Source organism: Salarias fasciatus, chromosome 2 (assembly GCF_902148845.1).
Source record: "Salarias fasciatus chromosome 2, fSalaFa1.1, whole genome shotgun sequence".
Classification (NCBI taxonomy): Eukaryota; Metazoa; Chordata; class Actinopteri; order Blenniiformes; family Blenniidae; genus Salarias; species Salarias fasciatus.
Genome location: NC_043746.1, coordinates 25,065,275 through 25,080,609, shown reverse-complemented (window position 1 = coordinate 25,080,609; position 15,335 = coordinate 25,065,275). Strand labels below are relative to the sequence as shown.

Below are 15,335 nucleotides of genomic sequence, written 5' to 3'. Positions count from 1 at the left end.
GACGCCGACAGAGACTGGGGCTCACGCCAAGGTTCAACTCCCCGCCGCAGCGTGTTCGCCATCACACAATCATCACGCCGAAAATCCCTGTTGCCATGTATTTGTCATCAACCTGTCGTCATGCCTTAGTTTAGCTGTTAGAGCGTTGCGACGCAGCAAGTTGAAGGAGTCGAGACTCCGAACACTTTGACTAACCGATTAAATTTCATTTAGTTTAACAGAACTGTAAGAAATACGTTGGAGGACAGCATTAGCAGCTGCCGTAGTATCAGATATAGCCACACACAAACATGCACAGCACACACGGACGCATATACACAAATACATACCGCAAACTCACCAAGATACAGAAACAGATCCACGCAGACATTCATATTCAGACGTCCTGAAAAGAATCAAATTCTTTTGGACCAATCAGAACTTAAGAGTTTCCTACATGTATAGTTTGGATTATGTGACCATGGTCACCGGGCAGATTAAGCTGAAAGCCTAATAGTGTTTTTTTAACCATCTGAAGTCAAACTGTTAAAAAAAAAAAAAAAAAAAAAAAAATCAGATGAAAAATCACAGGGTGATGCAGGACGTCAAGGGTTGGCTCAAAGTGAAGTAAAATGGTGCAGAAACAAGCTCATGTCTTTATCTGACTGTTAATGCTCTATCATGATGACCTGTGTGTGTGTGTGTGTGTGTGTGTTGGTTTGTATGTGTGTGTGCGTCTGCGAGGTGTCTCGCTGTGATGTCACAGACTATCAGTTTCAGTTTTATCACAATATGACACTGCAAAACTCTTTTTTAACCCCTTTGAGAGGAAGTGAAGGAAACCTTCAGCTTCTCTCAGATCCACTCAGCGGGCAGGGACGGCCTCTGCCTGCTGTGTGTGTGTGTGTGTGTGTGTGTGTGTGTGTGTGTGTGTGTGTGTGTGTGTGTGTGTGTGTGTGTGTGTGTGTGACCCACAGACGCTCCGATCAGAACGATCCCTCACAGAAAGGATCTGACCTGGAAGTGACATCGCAGCCAAAGTGACGCCTGTTTGTGCCGGGTTGTTTCTGCCATTAGTCCCGCAGACATGAGTTTCAGTCGGCAAGGTCGATGTTATTCTGATTGATTTGTCAGAAATCTGTTTGTGTACGACATTTCCACACATGCACAGACTCTTTGCTGATAGTTGAATTTACTCACGTCAAAGCATAACAACAAAAACAACAACAACAAAAATCTTGTGAAAATGGTTGATACCTTCAGAAAACAAGTAATGATCTCAATTCTGTGTCACTGAGATTCCAGAGAAAACACCTCTACAGATGGTGGATATGTTGAACGTTCACGTCTTTAAAGCCAAAACGAGTCTTATTACCAAGGTCACTGTCGTCACTGTAACAGTCCAGCTGGTCCCACATTGGATTCGGTTAAAACATCAGTGTGAACTTCCTTGTGCTTCCTGACATCTGAGCATCAGTGTGATGGGCCGTGTTCGGTCTGATGTTTCCTGACTGTCCATCTGCTCGGGGTCATTCTGGTGGGAGCGCCGCGGCCTTGCCGTGTGTTCATGCTAACATTACTCTGAGGTTTGAGAGGAGGCGTGAGGCCTGATCGGCGCCTATGAAGGCCGACGACGCGAAAGGAACTGCTCCAGAAAACAAGTTGCATGTGGGTGTTTTGCAGCTCTGAGAAAAATCTGCTGTTAGATTCACTTGACTCAAATCTCCGATAGACGTCTGCGTTGGTGTCTTCGCCGCCGGCGGTTACTTAGCAACAGGCCGACACCTGCGTTTAGGTGCCGCTGTAACACTAGTGTTTAGGTTTCCTCTGCAGTGAGAAGTGATTTGTAACATTCAAGAGCTTTCTCTTCTGTTCTGGGTTCAGTTTTTTATATTTATCATTTCTTATGTATATTTGTTTTTTAAGAAAAATAATAAAAAGGAAAATCTGACTCTGTGCTCGTCTTCTTTGCTCTGTTTCATGGAGGAAAAGCAGCTTTTTATTCATTTTTTTCCTCCACAACTCTTGGATTCTGTTGAATTCAAGTGCGCCTACTGGATAGTGGTTCAGGTATCTGTCTCCCTCTAGTGGTGGTTAGAATGATGACAGTAATGTAGGAAGACAGGAGACTTGTTCGATTCCCAAGTGAAACCAGGAGGAAAAGCAGCAAAAAACTCTAAACTAGACAAGCAAACAAACCATGTTTATTCTAACGATAACCAGGTTTTCCAAATAAGTTTAAATTAAAAAGTTTATCATTGGATATAAATAAGAAAATCTGAAATTTCTGTCAAAATGTTTGACATTTAAGTTTGAAGATGAAACTAAATCTTAATCACCATCACACATACCAACAACAACCGAGACTTTTTATTTTATACGAATGAAATGACGTCAGGCCGATAAAAACTGCTGAATGTTTGACACCACATCTCCTTTCTACTGAACACAGTTCCTCATTCAAACATGAACAGATTATTTGTTTTTATTCAAGCTCTGAAAAAGCAAATTGTGTCTTATTTTAGTTGTATCTGATGAAAAACAAATCAAATCTCAGAAAACTCATTTTACAGAAATATTTCTTCAATAAAACCTTCGTGCTTTCTTAACTTATATTGATGATCGGTCATACAAAAGTAGAATTTATTAGCAGACTGGAAGAATTCCAAACAAAATAAATGAGATATTTAACTCTCATTGACTTATTCCTTGTTAAAAGCTGACATTTACAATTACAAGCACAAGAATATTTGCCTTTTTTAAAGGTGCATTAAAGAGTTTTAAACTTTAAAAATGCTTATTTTTCACCATCAATATGTTACATACATTTAATGATGTGTAGAATGTACCCTGACATAGTCATTGCAAGTACCGCTAACAGCGGTAACTTGTCACTTGAAAGTTGCAGTGCCGGTCCTGCAATTTTTATTTCTTGGAGACAATTTGAGAGGATGTGACATAATGCATGCTCTGGCTGACCTGATTTGCTTAGCTTTCATTTTGTCCGCCATTACTCCGCCAGATTCTTAGCGAGCAACAACTGAGCAGTACTGAGGATGGATCTTCCAGAAAGTAAGAAAAGACCGGCTACTGTCACAACTCCAGCACAGACCCCACCCGGCAAAAGAAACTTAAAATTTACTGGAGCACTACTGAAAGAGCGAGGAAGGAGTTCCTCTCTTCCGTGCACGTTCATGGACGCAAGCCACAGCCACAAGCGTTTCACTAAGCTGCAGTTACGCCCAAGGCCTGCAGGGGCCGTTGTTTCGCATTAAACGTGCAAACTCCTCAATGCACCTTTAAAGTAACTACAGTGACTGTCCAGTAGATATCTGAATGTCTGCTCTAAGTTACTGGACTTTCTGTTTTTGGTTTAGTTCATGTTTTTTTGTTCTTTGGTGTGTTTTCCACTGGTTTATGTACCTGTGTGTGTTTTTTGTGTCCGCCTTTTCATTTTTGTGTGTTGGCTGTTGAACATGAAGCTGTTATAGTTTCAAGTGTATTTATTGTAGTGTTGAGTTTATTTATTTGTCCAGCAGGTTTCAAAAACATTCAAATAAAACATGACCGGACAAAAAAAGAACATTAAAAAAATAGAAATAAAATAAAAACAACAAAAAAAAAAAACAATCACCACAATATCCAAAGTTTAACATTATTTACATGTGAAAAACATCGATAACCTCTGAAGAACCTCGTCAAACTCCGTCGCCCAGAATGCACTTTGAGATTGAAATCAAGCCTGTTGTGCGAAACAGTCTGAGAAATTAACTCAAGCATGTCCATTTTTTTTTTTCCAGTTTCCACTAAGCTCTTGCTGCGTTCCATGAAACTCACCACTCTTCCTCTTCCTCAGAAGTGCCCGTAAAATTCACCGCTCTCCATGAAGCGACCCGCCGCTCTCGTCTCCAGCTCCCTCCCACAAAGATGTTCCAGATGTTTTGTGCTTTAACTGACCTCTTTTCTCCAACAGTGAGAGCCCAATGCATCATGGTCCACAGCCACAGTGACCCGACTTTAGATTTTCCAAACATAAAGTGACTTAGGTTTACAATTTATGAGTGTTCAAACAACTAACTCAGTTAGAGGTTGGAGGTCATGGCTTAGGGTCATGAGTCGGAAATGTAGTGTGGAGTTACAGTTGTTGGTGAAAAGTCAAGGTTTTGGGGGTCAGAGGTCGTCATCGTCCTCGCTGGCTGCCATGTCGACGTCCTTGTCTTTGTGCTCTGCGCTTTCTGTGAGGAAGGCCTTCTGCTGCTCCTCCAGCTCGTGCAGCTCCCCCTGCAGGCGGTCCAGGTGAAGCGCCCGGCGGTTCCTGAGCAGGCGCAGGGGGAACGGGTTCATGTCGTTGAAGGCGATGTTGGTCAGCTTCCTGTGGAGACAGATGGTGACAGGAGAAAAGCTGAGTCAGTGGAATTCATCTTCCTTCTTACAGATGAATCTCCACTCCCCATGATGGACTTTAAAAAAGAATGATGTTCACCAACATCTGCACAATGGAGGAGTTTGGCTGTTTACATGGATTCATTTAAAAAACTATCAAAAAAAAAACAAACAAACCCAAAAACTGTTACTTTAGTCATTTTAATGTGATTACTGTGATTGCTACTACCATCCGGTGGGTGTGTACCTGCTGTCGGAGATGGTCTTGGTGAAGAAGCGCAGATACTGATAGATCTCCACACTCTCACTGATCTTCAAGATGTCCTCCTCTTTGTATTTGAACAGAGCCAGAGCATACCTGAACATCACCTATGGGACACACGTGCGCACACACACACACACACACACACACACACACACACACACACACACACACACACACACACACACACACACACACACACACACACACACACACACACACACACACCCGTGATGCATTCAGGATGTTTCAGCAATGTTTCTCTGTAGTGTCTTTGAACATTGACTGTAATTCATGCCACGGTGCATTCAGGTGCGTGTTACCTTGGTGCCCTCGTACAGGAAGGCGTCCCACAGTGGCAGCAGGATATCACTGGGTAGACTCTCCACGAAAACCACCAGGAACCAGTTGAAGGTGACCAGTGAGACGTCAATGTTCTTCTCCTCAAAGTGAGCCGCCAGGCGGGGGAGTTTCTCTATCATGAAGTCCTTCAGAACCCTCTGGTCCGCCTGTGCACAGACACATGGATCAGAGACCAGAATAGGACACCAAGATCATTTAAGTGTCCAGGTCATACCGCGTGAGTCCACGCACCTGAGAGGCCACTAAGCTCTTGGTGTAGTAGTCCAGGGGCATGATGGACTCGACAACAGCCACAAGACACCAGAAGGCATCCTCTTCATTCTGGAGGACCAACAGAGCCATGGCCGCCAGTCTGAGACAAACACAACATGTCAACATGTCTGAAACCCACATGGGTCATGCTAGTCCATAAAAAGAGGATCAAGATGTGAAGAACCTGTTGAGTCCTTGACAGTAACCGATGGCTGGGTTGTGCCAGGAGAAGGCCAGTAAGATACGTCGGAGCTGCTGGAGGGCGGGGCTGGAAGGGGAGAAGTTCTGATTGGTTGTCAGTGTGCGGTGGAGGTCCAGCTGAATCTGCCTGGAGGCTGGATGGGGAGAAGTCCGACTCTTCTCGCACAGCTGGAAACACAGCAGCTGGATTACTCAGCATTCTCAAACGTGTATTAACAGAGCGTGACGAACCAGTGTGAACAGGTTTGGATTGAGTGTAGATCAGATGTGAATCAGGTCTGGATCAGTACGATTCGGTCTGCTCCTACCTGCTGGTAGTGCTGTGGATGGTGGTCTTGAATGGTTTTGGTTCTGGCTTGGACAATCCAGCGCCACACTCTGGGTCGGTACTCAGGGGGGATGCCCCCACGCACCAGAACTTTGAGCTCCAGGGAGGGACAGAGGTCCTGGTCCGACCTGCCGGCAAGATACTGAGCCCAGCGGCTCAACAGGGGTCGCTCCACAGCCTCCTGCAGGAGCACAGAGATCATCAGAGACCTTCAGAGACTGACAGGGACCAACAGACCAGATTCTACTGTCTGTGTGGAAACTACAACGTCAAATCTCTTCCGGATTGGTTAACTTTCATTTTCTTTGGTTTTTAGTGCCTCTACTTGAGGACTCAGACCTGGTGCAGCAGGTTGTGGGACCGGATCTCCAGTGCCTGGATCTTTGCCAGTAGCTTCATGTCCTCCACCTCATAGTCCGGGACAATCTTGAAGCCGTACTCATCGTAGTCCCTGAAGGACAACAACTCATAGTTTACATTCCCCACTCAACCAGGCCACAGGTTCAGAGAGTGAAACTACATCTGTTTTCCTCAAACAACTGCAGAGAAAACGGCGTCTGAAGCAGATCCGGGTGAATTTCATCCTGGCACCAGATTCAGTCTAGCTTCATGCTGAGCTAGTTTTCCAGCTGAGGTCATTGTCAGGTAAGCGCACCTGTTCGGGTTGAGTTTCAAGACGCTCGTCATTTGGCTTTTTAGAGCGTCCTCGATCATCTTCTGGACGGCCTCCCGCTGGACCGGATCCAGAGATTTGGTTTCCTGCAGTTGGCGCAGAACGCCCAGGTAACGGCTCTCCACCTGACAGTTTATCGCTTCCAGGTGGGCACACTGCAGCCAATCAGGGGCATGAGACAAAAATGAAAGACTGTCAATCAGATGGCAGGACAGAAAGAGCCCATCGGTAAAGAACCTACTTCTTTTTTTTTCTTCAGAAAAACAAATAACTGCATGATAGTGGCAGTAGACAGCATTCAGACTGAGACCAGACATTTCTGGACAACATACAGTGTTGAGATGGGGCCTGAGGCGTACCTTCACCATCAGGTTCTTCTCCTGCTGTGAGCTGGTCCTCCACAGTTTGGTCAACTGGTAGATCTCTGAGTTCAAGAACTTATTCTGGATCTTGTATGCTTCAATATCATCCTGAAGAAGACACACAAAGAGCTCAGTGGGTCAAGATCTGATGTTGACCTGATTGTGACCTGATCTACACCTGATACTTGAATCAAACCTGATTTAGACCCGGTTTAAACCTGATGACTTCAGAACCACATACTGGAAACTCTCACATGGACAATCAGCAGCTAAAGGCCCGGTCACACCTCCCGAACTTTGCTGGAGCGTTCCTTGAACGGTAGGGAGGGGGGCCGGACGCTCATCACCGCGCACAAAATGGGAAAAAAATCGAAAACACGGGCGTTGGCTTAGTGGTGCACCGCTGAAGCCTGCGTTGCTTTAGCATTGGTTTAGCGGTAGCTGGCCCCTTTAACAGGGGCCAACTTCTGTTAAACGGTGGTGAACGGTTACGAGCAGTGATTAATTTTTTTCACCGCTCCAGGAACGCTCCAGCAAAGTTGTGACCGGGCCTTAATGATGACCTGACAGAAACTCACTCAGATGAACATCAACTAACTATGTGTGATCAGTTCAAGTTTCAAGTTTCAAGACTGAAGTCAGGTGCATGTGGGAAGTCAAGTTGTGCTTGTAGAGATCTGTCATTTAGGTAAGCTTCAACGTCACGTCTGTAACCTCACTTCTTGAAAGGTTTCAGAATCAGAGGGAACATTAGATCTATGTTTGCAGTATCTCCACCTTGAGGTTCTCCACCTCCTGCTGCAGCTGTTTGAGGGGTACAGATTCCTGAGCGTCCCTGCAGCTGGGTGAGCAGGACCTCTGCGGCTTGGACAGGTAGGAGGTCATCTGGTCAGACAGCTTGATGATGACCTGATGGGATACGGTTACACGATGAAAAACGCTTCGTTCCTGTGTGGCGGTCTACATGTCGAGGCTCCGCCCTCACCTCCTGCTTGGCATTGTTCTTCTCTGTCAGCATCCGGATGTTCTTTTGCAGCTCCGACACCTGTGCTTCCCGACTCACTGCACTCTTCTTTGCCGCCTCTACCGTGGCCTCCGCCTCCTCCAGTTTGCCCCGCAGGTCAGCGGCCTGACGCTCGCGGTGACGGAGCAGCTCCAGACGCTCCTGCTCCCCGTCCACCGACAAGAACTCTGCACAGGTCCGCTTCTCCAGCTGAGACGCCTCCAGCGCCTTGTGGAGGATCCACACCAGCTCCTACAGGACAGAAAACAAGGTTTAGTTTCAAAGACGGCCGAATTCCGAGCTATATGTGTGCATGAGATGGATGACCTTCTGAGCTTTGACCTCCTCCATCAGCATCTGGTTTTCTTGCAGCAGACGAGTCGTGCGTTCCGAGTCTTTGCGTCGCATCGACATGGTGGGCATACTTGAAGTCTTCATCTTCCTGCGGTAGCTGTCGAAGAGCGATGATGACTCCCTGCCTTCAAGTGGAGATAACTGACCTGCCGGATCAGCTAGCGGAGCCACAGAGGTCGGAGTTGGAGGCTCTGAGGGGGCACTGGGCAGTGATGGCACTAAGATTTGATGAAAGAAATTAAACACTAAGCTCAAAGACATATTCAAGAACTTAGTATTGCTTTTAATTCCATGTGGTATTGTGTAGCACTGTAAAGTCATGAGCAGTACCAGCAGCATTGGCGGCCTCGGTGGTGCCCGGTTCGACTCTGGGTGGAGCATCGACATAAAACATGCTCTGACTTAACTCCTGAGATGACCTCTTCCTCAGAGAGTGCACTGAATTTCTGTTCAGAGAACCACAATCTGAAGATCAGCAACAGCAATGCCACTGGCAACAACAAGACTCCTGGTGTTTGAGAAGCTCACAGTCAGATTCTTACTGTAGCTCGATGAGCGGATGCTTGATGGACACGTTGGTGAGTGGCGTCCGCAGTGTGAGAGTGTTAGCCGCCTCCTCTCCGACCAAACCTATTGGGCTCTTCAACGCAGGCAGGAAGTCGTCTGCGCACACTGCGAAGGATATATGACTCAGGTTTAGGCTCAGCTGGACCACTTCATCTGTCTATTAACTCTGAGACCCCTGCTCCCTGTCTGATTACCCAGATGTTAATCCAACAATGCTTCTGATTGTAGATGGATGTTGCAGATGTAACAAATCCAGATCAAAAACTCTGAAATTAATAGGATTCTCTCTGTAATACGCAATCTGTGTGAAAATTCAAATTTTTCTCTGTTTTAAAGAACGCTGAAAACAAAAAAATCAGCGGTGTGATCACCTGTGTAGCAGATAGAGGGAGACAGAGTCCTGTTAGAGTTATTAATGGAAACAGATTTCAAAGATTTGCACAAGCTTGCTTGCTCTCTCTCTCTCACTCGCTCACTCGCTCACTCACACACACACACGCACACACGCACACACGCACACACGCACACACGCACACACACACACACACACACACACACACACACACACACACACACACACACACACACATTATATTTCTAAGCCTTAAAGTATCTCTCTCTCCCTCTCTGCCTTGGATGTGGACAATCCTGTATCAGTTCATTTCAATCTGAACACCAGTCACCCATCATTGCTGGGTGAACCTATGTGAGTCACCTGAAACCACCAGAGAATCTGAGCTCTATACTGAGCACAGTATGACAAAATCATATTACTGACTCATATGCCAATCTCTCTGACAGACACACCCTGGAGGATTATTCTGAAAGTAAAACCTCAGGTCAAACCAATTTGAAATATAATTTAAAAACCAACATTGACAAAAAATATTGGAGATTTGCAGTGGTGTGTTCAAAGATTTTAGCAGGAAATGCCTTCGTGTCAGTGATCAATCCCTCTGTTTCATATGGTTGTTCTTTCTGTTCAGTGAGAAAAAACAAAAGTTTTTCACTGCTTTGCCTACTGCTCCAGATTAACTCCACTATTCAGCATTTCACTGAAAAAATGTTCATTTTTGTTTTTTCCTATAGGAACAAGAGAAAGGGGAGGTTGCTGAATTTTACTTTTGGACAGGCAAAGATGGCAATGTGCCTGAGCAGGAAGGAAAAGATTAATCGAAGAGGAAGATGTTATGATTTTCTGTTGTTTAAGACTCTTGTGAGAGCTCACATACTCTCACAAGAGTACAGGTACAACACTAAAATGGAGGACTTGGACCCTTTAAAAAATGGATGGGATTATGATTGGGTTTTTTTTTTATTTGTTTTTCAGAGAGAACACAATCATTTTTGCAGATGTGTTGATGTAATTTATGGTTGAGGATGGTTGAATATCAATTTTATATTGTATATTATATTTTATTTATGTATTTAATCATTTTGATGTTGTGTTTTTCCCTGTGTGATAGCGATTATATGCATTCTTACCTTGTTTAAATAAATGAGTGTTGAAAAGTCAAAAGGTTTCTCTCTCTCCCTCTCTCTCCCTCTCTCTCTCTCTCTCTCTCTCTCTCTCTCTCTCTCTCTCTCTCACACACACACACACACACACACACACGGATGTGTTTGAACCAACAACAGGAAATTATGTCAGCCTCAAAGAGTGCCTGACTTCCTGTGGTCATTAAAGCAGCCTTCCTTACATTTGCACTGTGGTATCTTCATAACTAGTGTAAACAGTTATACCATGTGTTTATGAGTTCATGTGAACACTGAGGAAAGATGAACACAACTAAAAACGTCACAAGTAGAACTTTATTTTTTCAGACAAAAATTCCCTGGGGTGATTTCTCCTCAATCAAACATAGAAAATAATTTTTGTGTTCCCTCGGTGTTACAGAGGCAGTCAGTCCGGTTAGAACAGACATTGAAGCTCTGACTGTCAGATCATAACAGCTCACACCCACACCGCTGTCTTGGGAACAGTGTAATCAGCTCCAACCTGCTGTCACAAGCTCGGTTCAACTTTGTTTTCCTCTGACTTTAAGTCACGCTTCATCCCACATCCTCAACTCACCTACAGGACAAGCCACAAACACTTCTCACAGCTACAGAAAACAGAATGACCTGGACAGAACCATACTGCCACTAGAACCGGCTCTATCTACCATCAAGACCAGTAAGACCCGCATCAGAACCAGTTAGAATAACCTCAGACACAGATCCTCTATCAATACCAGTTAGACCCACGTTCAGAGTCAGTGAGATCGCCATCAGTCAGTTTGAATACAGTCAGTGAAAATCACAATCAGATCCATTGACACTACCCCAGGAACCAGGTAGACCACTATCAGCACCATGTAGGTCTCTATCAGAACCAACTAGATCCACCTTGGGAACCTGCTGGATCCACAGAAGAACCAGCTGGCACTCAATCAGAACCAGCTAGTTGTTGGTGTTATTTATGTTGTTTGTGCCTCTTACCAGCAGTGCTGTTGTTGTTTGTGCTGCTGCTGTTGCTCGTCGGGTCTGTGCAGGACTGGTTCTGTCTGTGATGCCACCGCTTGATCTGCAGCTGCTGCAGCCAGTAGAGCATCAGCTCCTGGCTCATGGCCTGTGAGAGAGCGAGGAAGAGGAGCAAGAGGTGGAGAAGGGGATGTAGGAGGACAGGGAAAAAGATGGAAGAGAAAGAGGAGATGGTGAAAGAAATGGAAAAAGTGGGGTAGGAGAAGATGGAGGAGGTGGAGAACATGTAATAGACAAAAATTAGTGACTATCATCACATACCTCCTCCAGCAGGGTTTTCTGAGTGGCCTCCTACCTTTAGTATGAAGGTGCGTTCAGGTGTCTTGATGTGAAAGGTGCCTTTCTCGGCTTTCAGGGGGTACGTGAAGGTGGCACCTTTGAGCTCCACCTGGCCTAGCGGCATCACATCCTGTGGTGTTCGGTAGTAGAACAACTGGTTCTTCTTCTCCTCATAGGTGAACCAGCGCTGCTTCCAGGCCTTCAGCGGTCCCCCCTGCTTCTGCAGGAAGCCACACAGTTTGGGCTCACTTGGTGAAGAAACTGCAGGGTGAGGCTCGACCTGGTCCCTGAAGAGCTCAATGTTGAGGGCTAGAGCTGGAACCACGTCTGAGTCCTTGGTTGGAGGAGCCAGGTTGCTCTGCTGGACTTTATCAGGAAGAGTCTGCTCAGTGTTCAAGTCAGGAAGAGGCGACTTCTCAACACTTTGTTCTTTGATTGGAGGTTTCTTTTGGTTTTGAATCTGAGAAAGTTCTGTTTGCTCTTCTGCTTGGTATTCTAGTTCTTCATGTGATTGCTGATCAAGCGTTTGGTCTGATTTTTTCCGTTCTAGTTCTGGTTTTGTGTCTGGATCTATTCCTTGTCCTGGTTGCTGACCTGGTTCCTGTTTTGGTTGATGAAATGCTTCGCGTTTGTTCAGGTCTGTAGAAAGAAGACTAGGTGTAAGTAGATTTGGTTGCCCTTTGGGTTGAGGTGTTTTGGTGGGAGAAGAACTTTCCAGTTTCTGTTGCTGTGAAGGACAAGGATCTAGTGGTGTTTTCTCTAGTTTAAATGGAGGGGGATCTTCTGGTCCTGGTTGTTCAGCTTTTGAGCAAGTCGAATCTTCTGTTAAAGCATTCTGGTACTTTCTATGTTCAGAAATACTTTGGCCATCCAGCTCGTTTTTCATCAGTCGAGTCTCTGCTGCACTTTGGTCCTTTTGGTCCTCTGTTGGTGACTGATGTTTGTAGTCCTTCTCTTCTGGGGTTTGGTGTTTGTGGTGCTTCTCAAATGAGTCATTAATTTCTTCTTCTGAATTCTTATCTTGTTCTGATGGTTTTTGCTGTTTCTCCACTGGTCTCTGGTCTTTCGTTGCTGGGCTGCGGTTCTTTTCTGATGGACTCCGGTCGTTCTCTGCTTGTTTATGATCTTTCTTAGCTGGATGGTGGTCTTTCACTTCGTTCTTAGCTGGACTGTGATATTTCGCTTCTTTCTCTGTTACACTGTGGTCTTTATCTGATGGATTATGGTCTTTCTCTTTTGGACTTCGGTCTTTCTTGTCTTTCTGTGGTGAACTGTGGTCATCCACTGGTGGACTGTGATGTTTGTCTTGTGGAGTGTAGTCTTTCTTGCCTTCGTCTGGTGGACTATAGTCTTTCTTGTCCTTCTCTGATGGACTGTGATCCTCGTCTGGTGGACTGTGATCTTTCTCTGGTGGACTGTGATCTTTGTCTTGTGGAGTGTAGTCTTTCTTGTCCTCTGGTGGACTGTGGTCTTTGTCTGGTGCACTGTGATCTTTCTCTGGTGGACTGTGATCTTTGTCTTGTGGAGTGTAGTCTTTCTTGCCTCCGTTGGGTGGACTGTGATCTTTCTCTGGTGGACTGTGGTCTTTCTTGTCCTTCACTGGTGGACTGTGGTCTTTCTTGTCCTTCTCTGGTGGACTGTGGTCTTCGTCTGGTGCACTGTGATCTTTCTCTTGCGGACTGTGGTCTTTCTTGTCTTTCTCTATTGTCTGATTCTTTTTCAGTGGGCTGTCGTCCACCTTTGCTGGAACCTGCTTTTTCTTGACTGGAATCTGGTCTTTTTTTGCTGGTCTCTGGTCTTTTTTTGTCTGGTCCGTTTCAGATGATCTGTGGTGTTTTTTCACTGATCTCTGGTCATTGTCTGCTGAACCTTGGTCTTTTCGTTGCTTTTTTGTTGGTTTCTGGTCTTTCCTTAATGGTCTGTGGTCCTTCTTTGCTGTAGTCTGGTCTTCAATTGATGTCCTTTGGTCCTTCTCTGCTAGATTCTGATTTTTCTGGTCTTTTCCCAATGGTATTCTGTCTTCTGCCGGACTTTGATCCTCCTCCAATGGTCTTTGGTCTTTTCCTGCTGGCCTCTGACCTTTTTGGTCCTTTTCTGCTGATCTCTGGTGAGTACAGAACTTGGACAGATGGACGTCCTGACTGCTCTGTTGGTCCACACTCTCAGACTGTGATATCTGGCCGACTGGTTGTGGCCTCTGTTGGTCAGGGCGGGCAGGATGTGACTGAGACAAAGCAGCGTTGGGATTTCCTGCTGGGCCTCTTCCATCTATCCTAAAAAAAGAGCAGAAAGGCAGAGAGAAGTTTAATAGATCTGTGAGGAGATGGTTCAGATTGTGGCTCCTCAGTCAGTCCCCGCTGAAAGAGATCTGGGACAGTTCTCATCTGAACTGATTTGGTCTTAATTCATGGAAATGACAGCACGAAACATTTTTAAAGGACAACTAAAATTAGTAATGGACTGAAGACACAAAGGGGGTTTACAGTTTACAGTTGCACCATTTTTGTCTTCACATTTTTCTTTTCCATGATAACTGAATTTGAGGAAAAGAAACTAACGCAACAGTGAAGAGGTGGTTAGTTCCGTTTGGCCTCAGGACATTTTTCTTTTCATGCTGTATAAAGGTTCTCATGAGGGAAATTTCTGAATGGTCAGGTGCAAACGTCCTCCTTAGGGAAATTACTGAATGGTCAGGTGCAAACAATATTTCCAGCTACAGACTGACGTTAGTAACTCGTAGGTATAGTGGAGGAAAGAGTGAGTCTGCAGAAAATTAATGAGTCAATTTTACAGCGAAATATGGAATTGAGACATTGCGTGTATATGTGTCTGTGTGGGTGTGTTGGGTGGGTGTGCGCACATTTCTATTTGTCTGTGGTCTTGTAAATGAGTAATGCTGCTTTCCGGCAAAAATGAATTGCAACATTCCAGCTCATCACAAGATTAAAGGCAATCAGTATGGCTACCACTTTCTGAATGGCTGAACATTTTCTGAGCATCAGTCCTGAATGTTTACCTGTCCAGGTGTATGCTTATAGAAAAAAAGGCTTTGCCTTGTGTGAGAGGTGGGAGACTCTGCCTTGGATGTGGACAGTCCTGTATCAGTTCACTTCAATCCAAACACCAGTCACCTATCACAGCTGGGTGAACCTGTGTGACTCACCTGAAACCACCAGAGAATCTGAGCTCTAGGGTGAAAGAGCAAGTAACCAAATACTGCAAATAATTTACAGTATGAGAAAATCATCAAGCTGACACATGCCAATCTCTCTCTCTCTCTCTCTCTCTCTCACACACACACACACACACACACACACACACACACACACACACTTATTAAAACACAATAAAGAAAACATGTAATTAAGAGTGAATGCCTGTAAGGTTCTTGAAGTAGTTTGGTAGTTTGACCATGTGATCAAACTAAAGTAATCCCATGAGGCTGACAGACCTTTCCTTCCCAACACCCTGACAGCAGTACCTTTAGCGTTTCCAAAGTACTTTTATTTAAAGTAAAAACACTCTCCGGTCTCCTAATGCAGCGCGGGCGCGCGGTTACCTGGAGGGGGCGTGGCCCGGTGGCACTCGGACGGGCGTGACGGGGTTTGACTGACAGCTGTCCAATTCTACAAATACAAAAGAAACTTCCCTCTTGTCCAACTTTTTATTTTCTTGTGGTGATAACTTCTGCTTTTCCTCCATCTTCTCCTTCTCTGTCGGTGCGTCCGCCCCCTCCCTCCTCTTCCTGATCCCTCCTTCAGCCGCTCGCATTCCTCCCTGCGGGACACACCGCAACAACAACACGC

At 45.3% G+C, this 15,335-nt stretch overlaps 1 protein-coding gene across 1 annotated transcript; it reads right to left on the bottom strand.

Moving 5' to 3' along the window:
- Positions 1-3,683: 3,683 nt before the first annotated feature.
- On the bottom strand, positions 3,684-15,263 carry tbc1d2 (TBC1 domain family, member 2). Its single transcript, XM_030112223.1, has 17 exons — positions 15,089-15,263; positions 11,546-13,802; positions 11,209-11,338; positions 8,703-8,832; positions 8,491-8,606; positions 8,134-8,378; positions 7,789-8,058; positions 7,581-7,712; positions 6,801-6,911; positions 6,424-6,596; positions 6,108-6,219; positions 5,749-5,949; positions 5,424-5,608; positions 5,219-5,339; positions 4,948-5,133; positions 4,610-4,731; positions 3,684-4,351 (listed from the first exon to the last, which is right to left on the bottom strand). The coding sequence occupies exons 1-17, from the start codon at positions 15,229-15,231 to the stop codon at positions 4,150-4,152; spliced, it is 4,836 nt and encodes a 1,611-aa protein (XP_029968083.1). The 5' UTR covers positions 15,232-15,263; the 3' UTR covers positions 3,684-4,149.
- Between the last annotated feature and the right edge of the window lie 72 nt (positions 15,264-15,335).